General features: G+C 45.1%; 1 protein-coding gene and 2 long non-coding RNA genes across 5 annotated transcripts in view; 2 read left to right on the plus strand and 1 right to left on the minus strand.

Annotated features, from left to right (window-relative positions):
• The window catches only part of ACTR2 (actin related protein 2), a 61,901-nt gene extending 57,390 nt beyond the window's left edge, over window positions 1-4,511 (plus strand). For all 3 annotated transcript variants that reach the window (XM_039529558.1, XM_039529556.1, XM_039529557.1), the window contains 4 exons: window positions 94-243; window positions 589-734; window positions 1,261-1,393; window positions 2,822-4,511. In XM_039529558.1, coding sequence (XP_039385492.1) covers window positions 94-243; window positions 589-734; window positions 1,261-1,393; window positions 2,822-2,992 — 600 coding nt within the window. In that variant the 3' untranslated portion in view covers window positions 2,993-4,511. The remainder of the gene's footprint in view (window positions 1-93; window positions 244-588; window positions 735-1,260; window positions 1,394-2,821) is intronic.
• Window positions 4,512-5,811: 1,300 nt separating this feature from the next.
• On the minus strand, window positions 5,812-10,286 carry LOC120400673. Its single transcript, XR_005595964.1, has 4 exons — window positions 10,116-10,286; window positions 8,175-8,266; window positions 7,361-7,466; window positions 5,812-6,809 (listed from the first exon to the last, which is right to left on the minus strand). It is a non-coding gene; the product is annotated as an uncharacterized LOC120400673 (long non-coding RNA).
• A 339-nt stretch (window positions 10,287-10,625) lies between these two features.
• On the plus strand, window positions 10,626-12,427 carry LOC120400339. Its single transcript, XR_005595747.1, has 3 exons — window positions 10,626-10,724; window positions 11,302-11,495; window positions 12,390-12,427. It is a non-coding gene; the product is annotated as an uncharacterized LOC120400339 (long non-coding RNA).
• Window positions 12,428-21,086: the final 8,659 nt, after the last annotated feature.

Genomic DNA, 21,086 nt, shown 5'->3' on the forward strand with positions numbered 1-21,086 from the left:
ATTAAATGTGCATGCATATACGCTTAATCACGGATAATGAGAACTGAGCCACTCTTCAAATGTATTGCTAACCCAACATTCTTTTCCCATCAGCTGCTCTTGCTGCGAGGATATGCCTTCAACCATTCTGCTGACTTTGAAACTGTTCGTATGATCAAGGAAAAGTTATGTTATGTGGGATACAACATTGAACAGGAGCAGAAACTGGCCTTAGAGACCACAGTACTAGTTGAGTCCTATACGGTGAGTGTATATGAGAGATGTACATCAATTCTGAAGTTGAAAGCCCATATGATGAAGATTCTCTTCCAGTATAAGTTAACACCATTTCACGTAACAGATTTCTTGCCTTCGTAAATAGCTGCAAATTAAGTTATAAAATGACTGCAAGACTTGGAACTTTCTTTCAACAATACTAAACCATGTTTTTTGTAATGGCTTGAAACTATAGTAAAGTTTTTGGGAAAAGATTTTTTTCCCCCTATTATGTACTGTTTCATAGTGAAAGATCCTGCTTTTTTGGTCTACTAAGTATTAGTATCTAAGTAATATCAGAATAAGCTTTAATTTGTGCTTTCTATTCTACAGCTCCCTGATGGCAGGATTATCAAAGTAGGTGGAGAGCGGTTTGAGGCACCAGAAGCTCTGTTTCAGCCTCACTTAATCAACGTGGAGGGGGTTGGTGTTGCTGAACTGCTGTTTAATACAATCCAGGCTGCTGACATTGACACCAGGTAAGAGCAGGACATATAGAATGCAATGGATCTTCTTCTCTAAAACTTCTATCGGGGCACAAGTGTGGACAAGGAAAAATCAATTCATCCACAAAAATGAACCTTTCATGGCAATAGGCGAAAGACATTTTCTAAATACAGGTGTAATGATAAGTGCGAGTGAGGTGTTTCCTTGTGAGGTTAGTATTCACGAGTTAACATAATCTCTCTTTGAAATGGAGCTTGTAGTGCTTAGAACTAAACAATAAAAAACATATAGATTCAGGACATGCAGCGTTATTCCACTCCTAAAATCTCTGCTCTCCAAGACATATTGCCTGGAGAGTTAATATTGAGCAAGAGAATATGTAGCTATTTCAGAGTTCATTATAAAGGCATTATGTCTGTTCAGTCACAGCTGTCTGCATTTCTCAGACTTTCATGTACCTGCGTACCTGTATATTGGAGTTTCTCTATTCGTTGTATGGAGGAGAAACTGTTGCCGCTAGAAAAAATGTTTTTTGTTTTTTTCCCCCTCCTGTATTAGGTCTGAATTCTATAAGCACATTGTATTGTCTGGAGGTTCCACTATGTACCCTGGGCTGCCTTCACGACTGGAACGTGAACTTAAACAGCTGTACCTGGAACGGGTTCTGAAAGGAGATGTGGAAAAACTCTCTGTAAGTAGTGATTGATTAATTGCCTCATTTGTAGATAGATCAGATATCCTGAACTACCACTAGAGGGAGCGAGATGGTCAGTAATAGGATGGAAAAAGTAGTATGTGAAGTATTAACATCCCATCCTCTCTAACTGAAACATCAGTGTTTCAGAATGACCAATACAGATTTTGTATAGCCATCCTGGTGACATGTTTAAATACACTTGAAACAAGGCCACCATACTAGGTTACTTCAGAAGGTTAAGCAGAGTTTCAGTGTAAATATGTGTGTTAAACTTTGGTGAGCAGTCCTGCACTCAGACTTAACTTGGCACCTTAGGAAATCAGCTACTATTGGCAAGAAAATGAGTTGCCTTTTCTAAACAGTGGCAGTGCCTGCTCCGTGTCAGTTTTGGATTTCAGCTCTTAGAGTGTGGATGGCTTACCTGCCCTTTTATCCTTGAATTTTTTATTTTTAATACCGCATTCCACAATTACTCTGTGTGGCTCAGTCTTTTCCTTCCCTTTAATTCATTGGTAATTGTAGTGGGCAGACGTACCACTCACGAGAATTGCAGAACTAAGATTGCATTGTATTACTTGTCTGCCTTGTAGAAGGAAGGTTGCTCTTTAGAGAGGAAATGCTTTTTGGAATGAAGGGGTTTTTTTGTTTTTGGTTTTTTCCCTTTCAGTCTTGAATTGCATCCAGATTTTTTTCAAAATACCTTTTAACAAAATACATTTTAATAAAACATTTGCTCTCTAAATCCCCAAAGAGGACTTATTTAAAGAACATTTTCTAGATCATAATTGGACTGAGCTCATCATATAGGTAGCCAGAATATTTAAACTGTACTTATTAGTCACGAAAACACTTAACATTCTTTTATTGTTTTTAAATATTCCTAGTTTGGTGGCTTATGTATTTAATAATTACACATTTAAAATGCAAAATAGTGCAGTCTATGGGATTCAATCATCTACTCTGTAAGGGAACATGGAATAGTTAAAGTAGAAACCCAGGTGTGGAATCCTTTGCATTCCCCCACCCACCTGAGACTTAGTATAACTCTGGTCATATAAACTGTACAATATTTTGTGAATTGATGAACTGGTAACTTCCCTGGTAATCTTAGCTATCAAAGCTGAATAAATAATTTAGAATGTGATTTGAACCCCTGGACTTCTCTATAGGTACACTCAAGATGCAGTTTTGGAGAGCAAGTTAATTGTTTCTGATTTCCAATGCAAAGTAGCTATTTTATTTATTAATTGATTGTATTTTGGGATTGCACAAGCAGAAAGCTCACATGCAGTGTGCCCTCTCCTAGCATTTCATTCACTTTCTTCCCACTAAACACAATTTCAATTTCACTGTTACGGTAGAAATGGGTTCTATTTTTGGTCCCAGGAATCCAAACAATACCATGTCCCTTTTCCTTCTTAGAAATTTAAGATCCGTATTGAAGATCCACCTCGTCGAAAGCACATGGTGTTTCTGGGTGGTGCAGTTCTAGCAGACATCATGAAAGACAAAGACAACTTCTGGATGACCCGACAAGAATACCAAGAAAAGGGAGTGCGTGTGCTGGAGAAGCTTGGTGTGACTGTTCGATAAACTCACAACCCTGTTCCCGTCACATGTCTAACGCTTTTATTCCTTCATTGCCAGTCTTGAACTCATTCAGCTACATGACATGGAAAGGCCTGTCTGTGCCCTTTGACCCAAAGGTCAGGTTTTGTTCTGGCTTCTTGGGGTAGCTTTTGTTAAATGTTTGTTAATATGGCTAAATTTGACCACTTCCCTGCAAACAAAACAGAGCAAGAGCAGCCTGTCTGCTGCATTGTTCCTTCTCAGGAAGGCAATTCTGGTGGGCTTTTTTCTTCTGGGTTTATTGCTGTAGTGCTGCTGGCTTTTGTCTCTAGCTCACTGGGGGTGGTGTGCCTTTCTTAGCATAAGAAAACCTCTCAGCAGCAGCTTTTACCCTCACGTTATTGTGGTGTTTACCTTTGCATCTTTGGCCTTCATCCCCATTGGCATTTATTATCACAATTAGGAATTCTGATTAAAACCACAGTCAGAAACTGGTTTAACCAACCCAAATGGCTTTCCACACGGTTCCAACATAGTTTGACTCCAAATGCACTGTCCTCTTAAACTGTGTTAAAAGGCAGTTTATCTGCAGCTGTTTGACAGAATTCCTAACCAAAACGACACAGTCAGTGGGGCTTTTCGTGGAGCGTTTCTTCAGAATGGCTGTCTAAGCCGTTATTGCCGCAAACCAACAAATATCAGAAACCTCCAGTATTCTGACAAATTTAAATTCATAGCCGTATAGTTTCTTGGTGTTGTACAGCTTCACTGCCAGGGGACACTGGGGGTCACCTTTATTTAGAAATACTCTTCTTTTTATAGTTAAATTTTGGTACCATGTTGTGTCTATGTAATAGAAAGCAAGAGCTATTACGTTATCGATTCCATTTCATTGGGTTTGAGGTTTTGGCTAAGAAATTTTAGAGCAGTTGGGTCTGGAGTCTAAATCTTAACCTATTGAAAAATAACATTTTCAAAAATGCTTGTAATAATTCTAATTAGATGCAATAAAATACCCCAACAAACCGAGTTGTAAAAGCTTGTTGTTAGCGCTTTTGTGTACATCAGAAGCGCTTCTATTAAAATTTGTAAGTACGTGAATCCAGTGCCAAGTAGTTATTGCAAATGAATCTTTCATCTTAACTGACCAATGTTTGTTTAAATAAAGCAAGTAGATATTTATAACAACCACTGGCAGTAGGTTATGAAGAATGACCTATATTTGTTGCAGTTAAAAATAACATTGACATGTGAGACTTGTTGCTAGTTGGTAAATATCCACAATTCACTCTGTCTAGTCTTGATTTTTGATACTTGTGGGGGGAAGGAAGTTAAACCAGCGTTGAGAATGTTGTTTCCAAAAAACACATTAAAAGCTGAGATTTATTGAAAAATAGATGTTACTGGTAATGATCAGACAGCTTATTTTTTTTTAGTCTAGTTGCCAGCATGATTTTCTTGTTGACAGGAAATACAGGTACTATCCTCAGAATAAAATCTGCTGCCTTGCAGCCGAGTGTAGCAAAAATTGCTCACGTGTGCATTTCCATCGAACTATTCATTGTGTCACTTCCCCATTCATTGAAAATATGAAATTATATCATTTCTGACCTAATTTTTCTAAAACCTTACCACTGCATTTAACAACAGCAGAGCCAGGATCTGTTGTGGGAGGAGGGACAGACTTTCCAAGTTTGGTGTCCATGATGTTGCATTCATTTGTGTATATGCCAAGACCTGACAATTACACACCTCTCTCTTTGCACCGTTAGCCCTCACAGAACACTGCAATATGTAAACCCTGCTTTGATTCCAGGAACCTTTTTTTTTTCCATTCCTAAATTGTTGGAGAGAGACCTTCCTTTTGGCTGAAAGCATAACAATGTCTACATGTCTTTCATACTAAAACAGTCACTGAAGTACTGTTAATAGTGACCATTTAATTACAGGGGAGTGTTTTCTGCAGCTGTGATTACCCTTAACTTGAACAATATGAATTTATAGGCATGCCGGTCATGCCTCAATGCATGCACTTACAATGATTTTGGGGATAGGGTTGTAAGGGGTACTCTGAACTCCTGTAGTTTTCTGTAAGTTTAATACCTACCTGATATGCTTTAGAAATGCTGTACAGCCTTCAGCAGTAGAAGACTTGCTTTTAGAACAAGTAGCAGTTGTAGCTTCTCACATGGTGCATGTCTCTTTGTTCTCAGTGTGTCCAAAAGCCATGGAAGTAAACCAAAGAATGACATTTTTAGAATAACAATCTGCCATTTGAACATTTGAATTTAGGGACTGACCCTGCACAACCCTTTGCTCAAGTTTATTCTCATACTGGCCTCAGGTAGTGTGTCTGTGTGAGTAAGGATCACAAGATCAGACCCTTAGGCTTGAGTACTTCACAGCACCATGAGCAACAGAGGTCGCTCAGTTTTGCAGTATGGAGTCTCTATGGAGACTCTGTATTTATATTAAACCCGAGTGTTTAAAATTATTGCTATCCTGGGTTTGAGAGAGCGCATTTAGACATAATCCAAATGGCATGTTTGTGTGTTGAATGGGTGTTCCTGTGCTCAGTGCGGTTCCCTCTCATGTGTGTGATTTCCCACTTCAGAACTTCTGTGTTGCTGGGAAAGCGATCTGGTTTTAACTTTTTTAAAACCAAATACCAAGTTAAATTTACAATTTAACTTTAACGGGAGTTTAAGCATAAATACAGGATGCCTCATCAATTGTAAGAGTTCTTGTGAACAACCTATTTTTAAACGTACCTGCTTTGAAAACACAATGTATTTTAGGATGTTAATGTATGTAGCTATTAACGTGAATGGCTTTTTTTATACGGTTCTGAGCAATGTTAAAACAGTGACCTTTGAGACTACGACTGGAAAGAGAAACATCCACTTAAACAAATTGACAGGTCTTTTCCATTTAAAAAATAAAATCGGATTTTTCGAAGTAGCTCCTGTTTGCTGTGTCTCCTTTGGGAAGTCACAATTCTGTCGTTTATTATATTTTCTCCCATAATCAGCCACTTAAATTGGAAATGTTATGGACGGTTAACTGGAGAATCTGAGACATCAACCTAACAAGCTCCCTATTGATCACTGGTACGTTTAGAAATGCATCAGCACCCCTAGCTGGATCTAGGATTAAGTACCTACGTAGAGGAGAAACACATCAATGAAAAAGAACCTTGTCAAGACTCTTCATCTCAGTTCAGAATTCAGGCTTGCAAGTGCTATGATTTTCTGTGCTCAGTACTGTGACTGGGGCTCTCAGCTCCCATTGGCTTTAGAATACACAGGTCAGTACTGGCCCAGTGACATAGAGTAAAGCCTTCAAAAGTAATGTTTTCATATTGAAAACAAGTAACACTTGGCATTAAGTGGCAGGGTGCTAAATACTCTTTCTGACTTAATGGATAAAGTGAAGAATTGTGCTAGTTGTAAGGGGCTAGGTAGGTATGTTTTAAAAGCTGCACTTAATTTGAAGTAGCTTCATATAGCACAGTGTTCGTGTCTTTTTAGCACTGGGTCCTGTCTACCCCAGAGATTTCAATAGGTTTGGTAACTGGTTAGTGACGTGGTTGGCTTTAACCATGGCTTGTGTCCATGCACGCTAAAGCTAATACTAGATAAACTGTGCCAGCTAATTGTTTTACACTGGCCATCAGCATTGGGTGGCACACACAATTCTTTTCTTTTACCCTTTTTGGCGTGTAGAATACTGCCCCTGATTGAACCAAGTTTGGCTAATTTCGCTGGGCACCACCATGTCTGTATGTCCTCCGGGCACTCTGTCCCCTGCTGAGCAACTTGGGGTAATTGCCCAGGTTTACCTAGGATGAACAAAAACACCATTAGGCACCATGGGGGATGTAGATACATGTGGTTGTGTTGTGAAAAATGCTGCCGTGGATACAATTGTCTTTGTAGTTGGGTCAGATGAGTTTTGTGCTGTGTGCAGATGATTGTAACTAGGACCTTAATGGAGGAAGGGGGAAAAAAAATCTAATATCCCATCACCATATGGAATGCTCTACCTCTGCTCATAACCATTTTCAAGGCTTCTTTTCTTTAATGTGGCCGTGTTTCTGGCCATGACACTGGATTGTGACAAAAGCACGTCTTCCTTGTGCTTACAACCTTTCCATACTGCTCTGTTGTGGCAACATGTGCCAAGCAGCTTGAACGCTACAAAGAATCAACCTTAAATTACACTCATTTGCCTGGGTTCTGGCAAACATGAAAACTGCATGAAAATTTTTCAAATGGTCTTTGATGTTACTCTGCAGCCACCGTTAAAAATGTACACTGAGTAATTGTTTTGTCCGAGGCCAACTATTAGGAGTGAAATGGATGACTAAGAATGTTTTCACTGGCAGCTCACCTTGTGTTGGTTTCTGGAGTAGAGTCGCCCTGTATTGGGGAAATTTCAGCATTCTAGGCCCAACAGGCCTGAGGAAAACAGATGCGACTCCCAACTTGTGTCCTCCCTTATGGGGGGAAGAGGATGGAAGAGGGGAGTGAATTTTGCTTGTCTTCAGAAGACCATGCACAAGCAAAGAAGGTAGGACAAAGCTGTGATGCAGACAGTAGTACATAGCTCCGCATATTACGAGTTACATTTTCAACAGATTTCTGGCAAAATACCATCACGGGAATAACCCACCTTCCAGCTACCTGTATTTACATCTATTCCCTGAAGCGGGACTGCCAAGACTACTAATCATAGGCAAAGGATACATTTTTAAAACATGTCTTTGACAGTTGTAGAAATGCTCCCTGACCTTAGCTGTCTCTATCCTGAGCCTTTGAATAGGTTGGGCAGGAAGGGAATTTTAGGGAAAGAGGCTGAGCCAAAAGTTTCCTATCTATTTTTTCCTCCCTTCAGAGAAATTAGACATAAACATGAGACGGTTAAGCCAGAATAGCAACTAAGCTTCCTTAGGAGGAGACAGAGCGAGGAACCTTTTTAATGGAACTTGGCTCTGACTCATCTTGCCAACCCAACTGGTGCATCCCAGCTACAAAACTGGGAAGGGAAATGGAGCCCTGGCCTTTCCCCCAGGCTACCTATAACCCCAAATCCAGGAGTGTTTACTGAAAATGTATCAATTGCCAGCAGCCAGAACAGTAGGAGAGGTGGAACCAACCCCTGGGAGAGGTGCATCCACCCCCCTGTAAAGCTGTCCCCAATTCACCTTTTCCCTGGCCAATCTCTTTATTTGCCCCGAAGCTTAGATGTTTCAGGGATCTTTCTCCTGCACCAATTTTCTCCTATAATCTGCCCAACCTAGAGAGAAACAAAGCATTTTAAATCTCTTCAGGCATTTTTTAATTGGTACTTGCTGACATCAAAGCAGAGCTTACAGCACATGCATCAGGCACGCGCTGACTTTCTAAAAGCAGTGACACTCGTGCGGGGGTGTCCAGTCCAAATCTGCACCTTTGCTGCACTTCCCTTTCCCATACCAACCCATCCCCCGCACCCCTGCTGCCACCTTTCTTGGGCTCAGTAGAAAAGTTGAGGTGGGAAGGTTCTAAAGAAAGACTTGAAAGGGGGAAACTGTCCAGCCTCCTCTTGGTGTCTGTCACACCTACCTCCAGCCACAAAATACTAAAGGAAAGAGCTGTCCCCTATTAGGGAGCCCTGCGCCATCTCGGCACTAGTCAGTGTCCTTTGCAATAGCTTAGGGTTTTCTCCTGGTTTGGATAATTGATCCTTTTAACATGCATCTTCCATAAACAGCATGGCAACTTAAGGAAAAGCTGGATGGATTTGCTAATTCTCTTGATGTTGTAGGTTTCTCCCAATAGGAAAGAGTGGTTGTAATAGGATGTTAGGACTTTAAATGTTACATTGCTGTAACTAGAACCTCTAAAATAGGGGTGGGCAAACTTTTTGGGCTGAGGGCCACATCTGGGTGGGGAAATTGTATGCAGGGCTGGGGCAGGGAGGGAGTGTGGTGTGCAGGATGGGGCTCAGGGCAAGGGATTGGGACAGAGGAGGGGTGCGGGGTGTATGAGGGAGCACAGGGAAGGGGGTTGGGTGCAGGAGGGGGCTCAGGGTGCACAGGGGTGTGGCAGGGAGCTCACGGCAGGGGGTTGGGGTGCAGAGCGTATGAGGGCTCAGGGCAGGGGGTTGGGGTGCAGGCAGGGGGCTTAGGGCAGGGAGTTGGGGGGTGGGGTGGCAGCGGCACACACTGGGGCCAGGGCAGGCTCCCTGCATGCCTGCCCTGGGGGAGGGAGGGCGGAGGGCTCAGGGGTCCACATGTACTGCCCTTGCTGTGCCTCCAGGTACCTCCCCCGAAGCTCCCATTGGCCATGGTTCCTTGTTCCCTGTTCCCAGCCAATGGGAGTTGCAGGGGGCAGTGCCTGGAGGCAGGGGCAACGAACAGAGCCATCTCCCCCCCCCCCCAGAGCGCGGGGCCCCCGCCGCGCCGGGGGGGCAAGCCGCAGCCTGCAATGCATCCAAGCCCCCTGCCTGCTGCCTGCCTGCCTGCTGCCTTGCTCTAAAACCTGGTCAGCCCTAGAGGCTAAATGGCATATGAATCCACGTAGCATGCAAGACCAAACTACCACGTAGTTCAACAGATAATTACCTAAGTGCTTAAAATACGGGTGGGTGACCAAGTGACCCAAACAACTGACTAGATTATTACTAAGTACTTGTAAACGTGTGGGTCCGGGGCTCAACCCGCCACGGGGAGGAGGGGAGCCACACCGGCCCATCGTCCCCACGAGGGTTCTGCCCAGCTCCTTTAAGGCTGAGCAACACTATCAGAGTCCGTTAGGGCTCAGGCCTTCTGCTGCAAGGCTGAGCAATACTACAAGAGTCAGTTAGGGCTAGGCCCTTTGTGGCAGGGCTGAGCAGCAAACAGTTCAGGGAGCTCAGGCCCTTTGGTGCAGGGGCTGAGCACTGGGGTGAGGGGGAAAACTGCCACCCGCAAGTGGGGTGGCAGGGGGGACGCAGGCCCACCCACTCCACTGCATCCCGGCCCGGGGCCCTGGGCAGCAGCTATGACCACTGACGGTCAGTGGGGATCCTGACCGCAACACACTGACATGGGCATTGTTTGATCAGCAGCCTGACTGAGGTCAGCTGCCCCCGGGCCACTTCCAATTTCCCCCTTGGGGCCTACCTGTTCCGCGGCGTCTGCTCCCGGGAAGTCCAACACCATGGGCTCCTCGCAGCCCGGGCTGGGGTGGGGAGGTCGATCCGGCAGTTCCTCGGGGAAGTCTGGCCAAATCTGCTCCGGGGGTTCCTCGGGGTAACAACACGGGAGCAGGGAAGTCTCTGGCGGCTCCTCATATGTGGCGCGGGGAAGCTGCGGCGGGTCCTCCCAGTAGCGAGCGAGGGGAAGCTCCGGCCAGTCCGGGCAACTGCTCTGGGCTGCAGCGGCTTCCCAGCCCTGAGCCCTCTCGGACAGGTCTGCTCCCGGCGGCAGCTGGGCTCCAACTGAGCTCTGATGGCCAGCTTTTATGCTTCCGGGTCGCCGCCTGACCCTCTGAGGGGCGGGCTCACTGCTCTGTAGCCCCGCCCCTTCCGGTGTCTGGGGCTCAACCCTCCCTGGGGAGGAGGGGAGCCACACCGGCCCGTTACAGTACTCTAATTTCTTTTATATTTTAGGTTATTCTATTCATACTTGCACTATTCATTCTTGTCCAAGATCTGGTGTAGCATCATTGAGGCACGCTTGGAAGGGATAATACCTGGCCATTGGCAGGATGCGGTGTGGGCGACCCATCAGGTATTTTTCTATGTCTCAGTACTGTGAACGCATTAGTTTGATTATTCACATGCTCATTAGCACGATTTGTAAAAGATGATTCCTGTTTGCTTACACTGGAATAAGGCTGACGTAGCCTGTGGGTCTCCCTTGTGACAAGATACAACGCAAACTGAAAACAGTGACTAACCACACAGAGGAAGTGCCCAGAGCGGGGCACCGGTTGAGTCTCCTCTTCTGTTTGTTCTTTCTAATTGTGTTTGAAATGCAGCAATCTGTGGTGACAGATGCAGGAATCCGCTGGGGAAATCTATGGCCTGTGTTATTGAGGAGGTCAGACTAGCTGATCGTAATAGTTCCGTTTACCTTAGAATCTGTTCACTAGACAGTTTAGATTGTTAAATGAGCGACTAGGATTATCCCTCGGCCGGTCATCTATTTACTCGTACAGAAGGAATTTAATTTAAAAAGGAATAATTTTAGGACTAGCGTTCCTCTAATACTACAATGCCGTATGATATGAAAATGAAAGGTGTAAATACAGTGCCTTCCCCCCCCCCGTGTTCATTCTACACACCCCTCCCACACTGTTCTGCAGGTGTCACCTAAGAACAATCGTACAAATGGAAAAAGCAAAAGGACACCTTTGGATCTGAGACAAGAGCCCTGCAGCACCTCCACCAATCTCCAGCAGAAACATTAGGAACAAAAAGTTGACCTTGTGAAAGATCCTGCTACGCGCTTCAGCGACGTCTCCTTTATGTTGTAGCTAAATGGCTTTCCCATGTGCAGGTAGATATTAGCTGCAAAATCTGCATTTTTTTTGAGAGGTGGGCTGCTCCCTTATATAACAGAATTCATTCTATTCTTGGAAGTTTTTATTAGGTGGAGAAGTCAGAAGGGAGTGACACCCCCCCTCCCCATTTTAGTACAGTTGTTGCTTGTCAAGAATATGCATGGTCTGTTTTCTGCAGCCTCTTGGCTTGTCTGATAAAATGATTAGCTGTTAGACAGGCAGAGGGAAAGGATCACATCTGCATCAGACAGGAAGACTGGGACGGTAGAAAGGGGGAAAAAAATCCCTGCTTGAATCACAGCTGCCCCCCATGCACAGTAATAGAGCTTGCCAAGAATATTCACATTGATTTAGGGAGAAAAGCTGAGGAAAGCATTTAAACCCCAGCTAGCTTGGACCAGTGACAAACTCTCTCAGAGACTATTCCCACTTAGGCCAAAAGAAGGTTTTCAAGCCATGTTCCTTCCTCCCCATGAGAGAAAGAAAGACACACACTCACTCACTCACTCTCTCTCTCAGCAACACAAACTATGGAGTAAATGACAAAAGTGCATTTGCAAAGCAGCTTTAAGAACTGCGCAATAGCTGAAGGTAGAAACACTTATTCTACCTTGATGACACTGCCATTGTTACTTGATCTTGTGATTAAAAATGAGCTGGGCAAATAATTCTTGACTAATTTTAAGGCAATGGGAGACTTGGCATGCACTTTGGATCACGTCACTTCACTAATTTTGTCTCTGTTTATGAATTGTCTGCAATCAGAGCAGGGTGGTTGGGGTTTTCTTCCCCAAATGTGTTAATCCAAAACTATTTGCTAAATAAGTTCTGAGAATAATTATTGGACTGTAGATTGTTCATGGGCAGTTCGAGTATTTTTTTATTTGCAGCACTGTTGTAGCCGTATTGGTTCCAGAATATGACAGAGACAAGGTGGGCATCTTTTAAGGCAATGTCTCCGTACCGAGGGGTAAGTCCTCTTCCCTGTGCAAAGCCTGGATAAACGGTCTGTGTGTTTGGGAGGCTGCAGAGAGAGAATCTCTTCTCCCACATACACAGGGTACTGCGCAGACACTAATGCAGCCTCAAGAGCCTCCATGCTTGCAGGTGAGGTTGGTCAGAGGATCTACAGCTCTGCCCCAAAGAGGTAACGTAGATCTACCAGCTGTGCCGCAAAAAGCAACATCCTTCTTAGAGATCCTGTTGACAAGGCTTCATCACAGGGTGCTAAGTATTTGCAGGTGCTCGACTTACCTTCCCTATCCCAGTACACCCAGTACTTTCTGCCACCGCTCACAGTGGGAGGGGAACAGGGCTTTGTCCATGGCATTTATTACTTACTTTCAAAGTATGCACTTAAAACTGTGAGGATGGGACACTGAAAAGTGTGTGTGTGGGGGGGGGAGGGTATCCTGCCAGCAGTTATACATGAGTAAAGTGACTCATGTGAGAAGTCCCACCAAAGCCAATGGAGAAGCTCACATATGTTAACTGGTTGCAGGAACAGGCCCTAAAGCTGCTCACAGTTCTACTTTTAAGGGGCTAGAAGTTCGGTTTTAATCTAAAAAGTGTCGGCTCCTGATGGAGCCTGCCTTCTGGAGCACTCCGGCATCTTTGCTCCATCTGAATAACTGAAAATCCCTGTCTTCTAATGCTTTTTCCAGAGTTGTTGGGTTATTTATTTGGGGCGGTGGGGGAGGCGGGTGGCGGTAAATGAAGTACAAACGAAAATGTTTCTGTGTATGCATTCATGGCAACAGAGCCACACAGAGACATAACCTAATGGAAGGCCCATATGTTGAAAAAATATTGTATGTAATGAGAATTGCTGCATTTTTTGTAAAACGTAATGGGACAGAGGCAGCAGCTGTGGGTTACTCGAGGAGCAGCTAATTCAGCAAGCTGAATTGAAAGATATTTCCCAGATCTCCAAAACAATGAATAGCAGTGTTGTTTAAGATTACCATTACGGCTTACATCCTCCTTGGATTGGAAGCCTTGGGAGGAAGCCTTTATCTATGCTTCTGGGGCAGAAGTACATGATTAGTGGCTGGCCTATCATAAGAAGCCCCAGGGGAGCAAAGAGGACTGGACGTGAAGGAAGGAAGGAAATTGTGTTGGATAAACAAAAAAAGCGCCTCAGGAAAGCATTTGAGATGGGCAAGACTTGGTAAAAAGTCAAATGCTCGAGGGACCTATTTGAGTCCTAGCTAATATTTAAACCTTTTAAAAAAAGGAATAAAAAGCTTAAGCAGATGAGGCTTGAGCTAAAACCGAATTAATAACATAGCAGGTTCATGTTTCTGTATATTTAGTTACATTCTAATCCCAACATATTAATAGTTTTAAATATAAATAGCAAGTTTGAGAGCATGTGTGTCCATTTGACTTTAATTTCCCAGGGCTGAATTTGAATTAAACAAACAGTGACAATACAAATCGTTTGCAACTCAAGTTGAATGATTAATATTAATTATTTGGTGGCTGGTGGCATTTAGAGGCTCCCACTGAGCTCTGGGCCCCGCTGTGGTAGGTACTGCACGGACACACACAGGAGCCAGTCCCGTCCTCTGAAAGGAACGTCTACACTTCAGGCTGGAGGTGTAAATTCCAGCCCAAGGAGACATAGCCGGGCTCACTCACATCGAGTCAGCGCACTAAAACCAGAATGTCTCCATAGCAGCGTGAGGCACTAGCCACCCCGAGTACACTCCCATCAGAGACCCTCAGGGCGTACTCGGCCGCTCTCATTGTTATTTTTAGTGTGCTCGCGCAATTGGCGCTGACGCAAATATGTCTGCTCGAGCTGGAATTTACAGCTCCAGTGTAGACATACCAACAGTCTACACCAGAGGTGGGCAAACTATGGCCTGCAGGCCACAGCTGTCTGTGGGACCGTCCTGCCCGGCCCCTGAGCTCCTGGGCCGGGAGGCTTTCCCCCGGCCCCTCCCCTGCAGTCTCCCTTCCCCCACAGCCTCAGTTTGCCATGCCACCAGCGCTCTGGCCCGCCACCCCTGCCGGGCAATGTGGTGGCATGGCTGCCTCTGGCCAGGCGGCGGGGCTGCGAGCTCCTGCTGCTCTGAGCGACATGGTAAGGAGGCTGGGAGTGGGGGGAAGGGGGTTGGATAAGGGGCAGGAGGAGTTGGGGGGCAGTCAAGGGGACAGGGGCGGTTGTATGGGTGTGGGAGTCCCAGGGGGCGGGGGTATGGATAGGGGTCAGGGGACAGGAGGGTTGGATGTGGGTGGGGTCCTGGGGGGGAGGTTAGGGACAGGGGGTCCCTGGAGTGGGTGGTCAGGGGACAAAGAGCAAGTGGGATTGGATGGGTCGGGGGCTCTGAAGGGGGCAATCAGGGGTGAGGGGGTGGATAGGGGGCAAGGGCCAGGCTGTTTGGGGAGGCACAGCCTTCTCTACCCAGCCCTCCATACAGTTTTGCAACCCCGATGTGGCCCTTGGGCCAAAAAGTGTGCCCATTCCTGGTCTACACAGATATGAGAGAGAAAGAGCGGAGGGGAAATAGAGGTAACATGACTTGCCCAGGGTCACACAGCGGCAGATCCAAACGTATAACTCAGATCTAACGGCTGCCAGTGCAGTGCCTAGCTACTAGACTGCACTGTGTCTAACTCCAATTATAATTGGATTAAAAGGACCCACTAATGGAAAAGTGGGAATGGAAATCAGACATTCATTCTATAGCTATTCCTCTGCTTTTATTTTACAGGGGGGACACAAATCAGGAGCTACTCACCCATGTACTGAAACTTCACCATATGCTCCCTCTAGTGCCAAGGAAAAGGTGCTAGTTCAAATACAAATTTGCCCTCCAAAAACCCCAACATGTAATTTTCAACGGAGAAGGAATTTATAGGACAAATATTACAACATTATCAAGTTATCCCACCATCAAGTTTGCCAAGAGCTAATAATTAAAATGGCACGTTGCAGTTTTAAGTCATCTTTATGCAGCTGTTCTTGTCAGGGGGATAGGGGACTGGCTAGTGTTGTGTCTAAATTTGTTGCAGGTTTCATACATGTAAACAAAAGAGGTTGGGCAGACAATCTGGGGCCTCGTTAAATTAGCTCCAGGGAGATCTGTCAAATGTAACTCAATGTTAAAAAAAACAAATGAAAAGAAAGAGGCTATCCAAGCTACAAGTGTGTTCAATGATTTTCAGTTATTGGCAATTAAGCACAGATTTGAAAGCAACATTATTGCACATGCTGAATTACAATTGTAACAATGGATCACATTATTTTATTGTGGTTGATTCCCAGGCCATGATGTTACAGTTTTCTATTACTGTGCAGTTCCGATAACTGAAAGATTTAATTGCCCGTAAAAACCACCCGATTGCCACAAAGATAGGAGTATTTACATAAAAATAAATAAACAAGGAAAATTCCTCTTTGGGGGCAAATTCTGTTCTTAGTGTCACCAGAGTACAGCAGAAATAACTGCACTGAAGTCAACAGAGTTACTATGGATTTACTGTGTACCAGGTGACAGTTTGGTCCTTTTGCAAACAAGAGCACTGTGTTACAAACCTGGCTTTAGAAAGAAATGACAACTGCAGCAGTGTTTGTGGGGGTGGGAGAGAGATTTGTCCAGTCACATCTTATTTGCAAATTGACAGAAATTGCATGATCATGCACAGAGGGTGGGATTGATTATGCTCTCACTCAAATGAGTGTTAAAACACCCATTGACTGACATGATGCAGGATCAGGCCCCAAAGGGCATAATGACAGAGCTCAACTCGAAACGGCAGAAAGGCTCTTACGTGACCAGAGGCCTTGCTTTCTTTTCCAAATATGTTCTATAAAATATACACATCTGGGATGTGATTCTACTATAAAAATCACAGCAAACACTCTCCCACTTGGACCACTGTGGAGCTGTTGGATCTGCTCAGTATTTGGGGAGAGGAGGCCATGCAGTCCCAGCTGTGCTTGAGCCATAGGAATTTTGATACCTATGGGCAGATTTCTTGAGGCTTGTGTGAAAAGGGCTGTGATCAGGACACGCTGCAGTGCAGAACAAAGCTAAAGGAGCGGAGGCAGGTGTACCATAAGGCGAGGGAGGCAAACGGTCACTCAGGTGCTTCACCTAAGATCTGCCAGTTCTATAAGGAGCTGGACGCTACCCTCGGTGGTGATCACACCTCCACCACCAAGAGCCCCGTAGATACTTTGGAAGCCATGGAGGCGGTAGAAAGAGGACCTAACCCAGAGGACGTAGTCATTGACGAAGAGGTGGAGTTAGATGATCATGTGGAGCTCCTGGTGAGGTTGCCTGATGGGGAAGGCAGCCAGGAACTGTTCACCACTCTGGAGATGTCTAGCCAGTCTCAGCAGTTGCTCTCCAGCAAGCAAGAAGCAGGAGAGGAGACACCTGGTAAGTGACTGTGGTTTGTGTAGTGTGGTGAAGCAAAAAGTTTTTGAAGCAAAGTTTTTGAACGGTAACATCTGTATTTGTTTCGTTCAAATTGAGATAGCAGGCACTACCAATACATACACAGGCAGTTTAATCAGGTGCTTGCTGGAATGTTAGGCCCCAAATGTCACCAATGCTTCCTAGGAAAACTACATGTAATGTAACATGGCAGCACCAATCACAGTGATATATATTACAGGGTTTTATTTTCCAAGTGTTGCTTCAAAGCCTCCCTGATTCGACTTGCCCCCCTCTGGGCCCCTCTGACAGGCCTGGTATCTGGCTGCTCAAAATCAGCAGCCAAGCGGTCTGCTTCAACACTCCACCCATGAGCAAACCTTTCACCCTTAGCTTCACAAAGATTATGCAATGTACAACACGTGGCTATGACCATGGGAATATTATCCTCATTGAGGTCTAACCTGCCATAAAGGCATCGCCAGCGCATCTTTAGTCTGCCAAATGCACATTCCACTGTCATCCAACTCCTACTCAGCCTGTTTTTGAACTGCTCCTTACTGCTGTCCAAGTTTCCCATGTAAGGTTTCATAAGCCACGGCTGTAAGGGGTACGCCGGGTCTCCCAGGATAACTACGGCCATTTCAACACCCTCCACTGTAATCTTCTGGTCTGGAAAGAAAATCCCCGCTTGTAGCTTTCTATACAGGCTGATGTTCCTGAAGATACGTGTGTCATGTACCTTCCCGGACCATGCCATGTTGTTGTCAGTGAAACACCCACGGTGATCCACAAGTGCCTACAACACCATGGAGAAGTACCACTTCCTATTGATGTACTCCATTGCAAGGTGGTCTGGTGCCAAAATTGGAACATGTGTGCCATCTATCACCCTGCCACAGTTAGGAAAACCCATTTCTGCAAAGCTGTCCACTATTTCACGCAATTTCCCAGAGACATGGTCCTTTGTAGCAGGATGTGATTAATTGCCCTGCACACTTGCATTAACACAGCCCCAATGGTTGACTTCCCGACTATAAACTGATTTGCGACTGACTGGTAGCAGTCTGGAGTTGCCAGCTTCCACACAGCGATTGCCACACACTTCTCTACCAATAGGACAACTCTCATTCTGGTGTCCTTGCACCGCGGTGCTGGGGCGAGCTCTGCACACAGTTCCAGGAAGGTGGCTTTCCGCATCCGAAAGTTCTATAGCAACTGTTCGTCATCCCAGAACTGCATGATGATATGATCCCACCATTCAGTGCTTGTTTCCCGAGCCCAAAAGCAACGGGCCACCCTCTGCAACTATTCTGTGAATGCCAAAGCAATATAAAGTTGCTCCTATCCATATCCCACTGCACCTCAGGCAACTGGGAGTCTTCTTCAGTTAGGAATTTCGCAATTAACTGCGCTGCCATCTGTGATGTCTTCATGATAGTTATCAGAGCATAGGAGAGCAGTGTGGGATCCATCCCTTCTCACAAAGATACCATGGTGCACAGCAAAGAAGGGCTGTTGAAAAATGCTGTGAAAGAAAGTTGGAATGCTGGGACAGAAAGCAATGCATCACAGGACATTGAGCCCAGTCCCAAGATGCACCACAATCTTCTCTGCCTTCCCACAAGACTTAGCAGCAGCAGGTGTCAAGCTGGACTGTGGGATAACTACCCACAGTGCACTGCTTGCACTGTCAATGCTAGTGCCCCCAGAGTGGATGCGCTCTGCTGATAGAGGGAGTGAGTGTGAACATGCAAAACCAATTTTTATTATAGCGCTTTTTGAGTGCTGACATAACTTTTGTCAACAAAACTCTGTAGTGTAGACAAGGCCGGTTACATAAACAATAAGGCCTTGGTACTTCTGGGCGTGTGTGGGCCCTGTGCTTGTAGTCAATAGAGCTCTACACAGCACAGTCTTCTTCCTATAAGTCACAGCTTGTAGTGCACAAGGCAAGAGGCAGGGGTGAAAACCTGGCCTTACTGGAGCTAATGGGAGTTTTGCCATTGACTTCTCTGGGGCCAGGATTCCCCCCTCCCCCAGGTCTTTGTAAGGGGTGCAACAAAAACAAATGTGATAAGTAGAACAGGAACAAGACCTTAGGGGACAATGCTGAGTTTTCTGTTAATAACGTAAGACACTTCTTTTGCACTCGGCAGGGGGTTATTTTCCCTGAGCAGTATATAATTAATCAAATTATGCCCAAACCATACAAGAAATACTCCAGATGGCACCACAGCATGTAGAAGGGGCCCAGAGTCCAACCAGTCTGGGGAATTTTTCTACAGAGAACTAGCAAAAGGTGCAAATTACTTCACAAATGGTCATCCCATTAAGTGTGTGCTGGGAATGACGACAGCTGCAAGAGTAGGGAAAATGGAGTAGGAGTGACTAGTCATTAGAGCAGGAAAATGGAAGGCAGGGCCTTTGACTGGGCATGTTGCTTCATTTATTTGTGCCTCGCTTTATCTAGCTGTAACCTAGTTGTCATTGTTCAGAAATATTATGAGGCTTTTTCAGAGTGCAGAGAGAAAGCAGAACAGAGTCAGCAGTGGCAAAATAATGAAATTAATAGGCAGAAGGTTTAAAACAAACACAAGAAAGTACATCTTCACACAACAGACAGTCAGCCTGTGGAACTCATTGCCAGGGGAGGTTGTGAAGGCCAAGAGTAAAACTGGGTTCAAAAATAATTAGATAAGATCATGGAGAATAGGTCCATCGATGGCTATTAGCCAAGAGGTCAGGGATGCAACCCCATGCTCTGTGTGTCTGTAAGCTTTGGACTGTCTGAAGCTGGGACTAGACAAGAGGGGATGGATCATTCAATAATTGCCCTGTTCTGTCCATTCCCTCTGAAGCATATGGCACCAATCCCTGTCGAAAGACAGGATACTGGGCTAGATGGACCATTGATCTGACCCTATATGTCCGTTCTTATGTAAAACAGCACATTTGAAATACGTGATGGTCAGACTTTAGTCCAACCTGGAGTGTCTAGTTAAGCTTGATAAAATTTCCCAAGGGGACGGGAGTAAAACTCCTCCTCTTTCCTTACATAAAAGCTTGTTGAGTTTCAAATATCTAAACCACAGACACATCACTGCCCCTCCCCCTCCAAACACAGAGAAACCCAAACACAGGCCACACGGTAATGGGGTAGAAAGGCAGCTAAGGAGTGCTGCAGTGAAGGAGAAAGAGGGTTGGGGAACACATGCATACAAAGCAGACCTGTAGAGCTGCATACAGAAGAGCAGATGATAGCATTACTTATTTTCACAGACAGCTACTTAACTGTCAACATAAGGAACAGGCATGAACAGAGAATGGCAGACAAGGCATAAATTACAAGGCCAACTAAAAAGAGAATATGGCTCACGTACTACTTTAAAAGGCAGACCAGATGTCTTCAGATGCATTCAACTCTTCGTTCGGCAAGAAGAAACGCTTTCCAGATTGGCTAACTAAGGTTGCAGTGCATGCTAGCTCTGTTCAGCTGAATGGAGCTCCTCCACTGTGGGGTGCGTCTGTCAGCAACCAGGGCTGTTTGCAGTTAAAAAAAAATATATTAAGGAGTGAGCGAATCCATCCAAGTATGTATTGGAACAAAGATGACAAAGAGCTGTGGGTCTGCTTCCCTCCTTCTAACTTCAGACTCAGTTTTTCAGAGATCTAGGAAATGTCTGTGCATGTCTGATTTGGCCTGTAAATTGCCAATTCCATATTTGGCCCCAAGTGCCTAGAAATATGTCGTATCCCCAGCTGGCCTGCACACACCTCTGGGCTAAGTCATCTGGGCACAGCAGTGCACCTCTCTTAGGAAATTCAGGCCCCAGAGTTTACGTGGCCAGTTGTCCCCACACATCCCCTTTGCAGTCCAACTATCTGGCACTAACCCCAGTTCTCTGCAAGTCAGCATGAGTCTAGTCAATCTGAGCAAGGATTACTGCTTTTGCTGGATCACGTTCACCATTCCATCTAAGTGGATTAATGGAGGTTAGCTCCAATTTAGCCCCGCACAGCATTAGCCAAGTCACATTAAGTTCTCTACTACTGGCAGTATTTTTGCTTTTCCCTTGTCATGATGCATTCTTAATAGACTTGTGTGCAAAAGCAGCTTTGTAAAGTCTTAGGCTCCTGGTTTCCAATGTAGATTTGGCATGTCAAGAAAGCTATGAATATTTAAATCTATAG

Source organism: Mauremys reevesii, linkage group 3 (genome assembly GCF_016161935.1).
Source record: "Mauremys reevesii isolate NIE-2019 linkage group 3, ASM1616193v1, whole genome shotgun sequence".
Taxonomy (NCBI): Eukaryota; Metazoa; Chordata; order Testudines; family Geoemydidae; genus Mauremys; species Mauremys reevesii.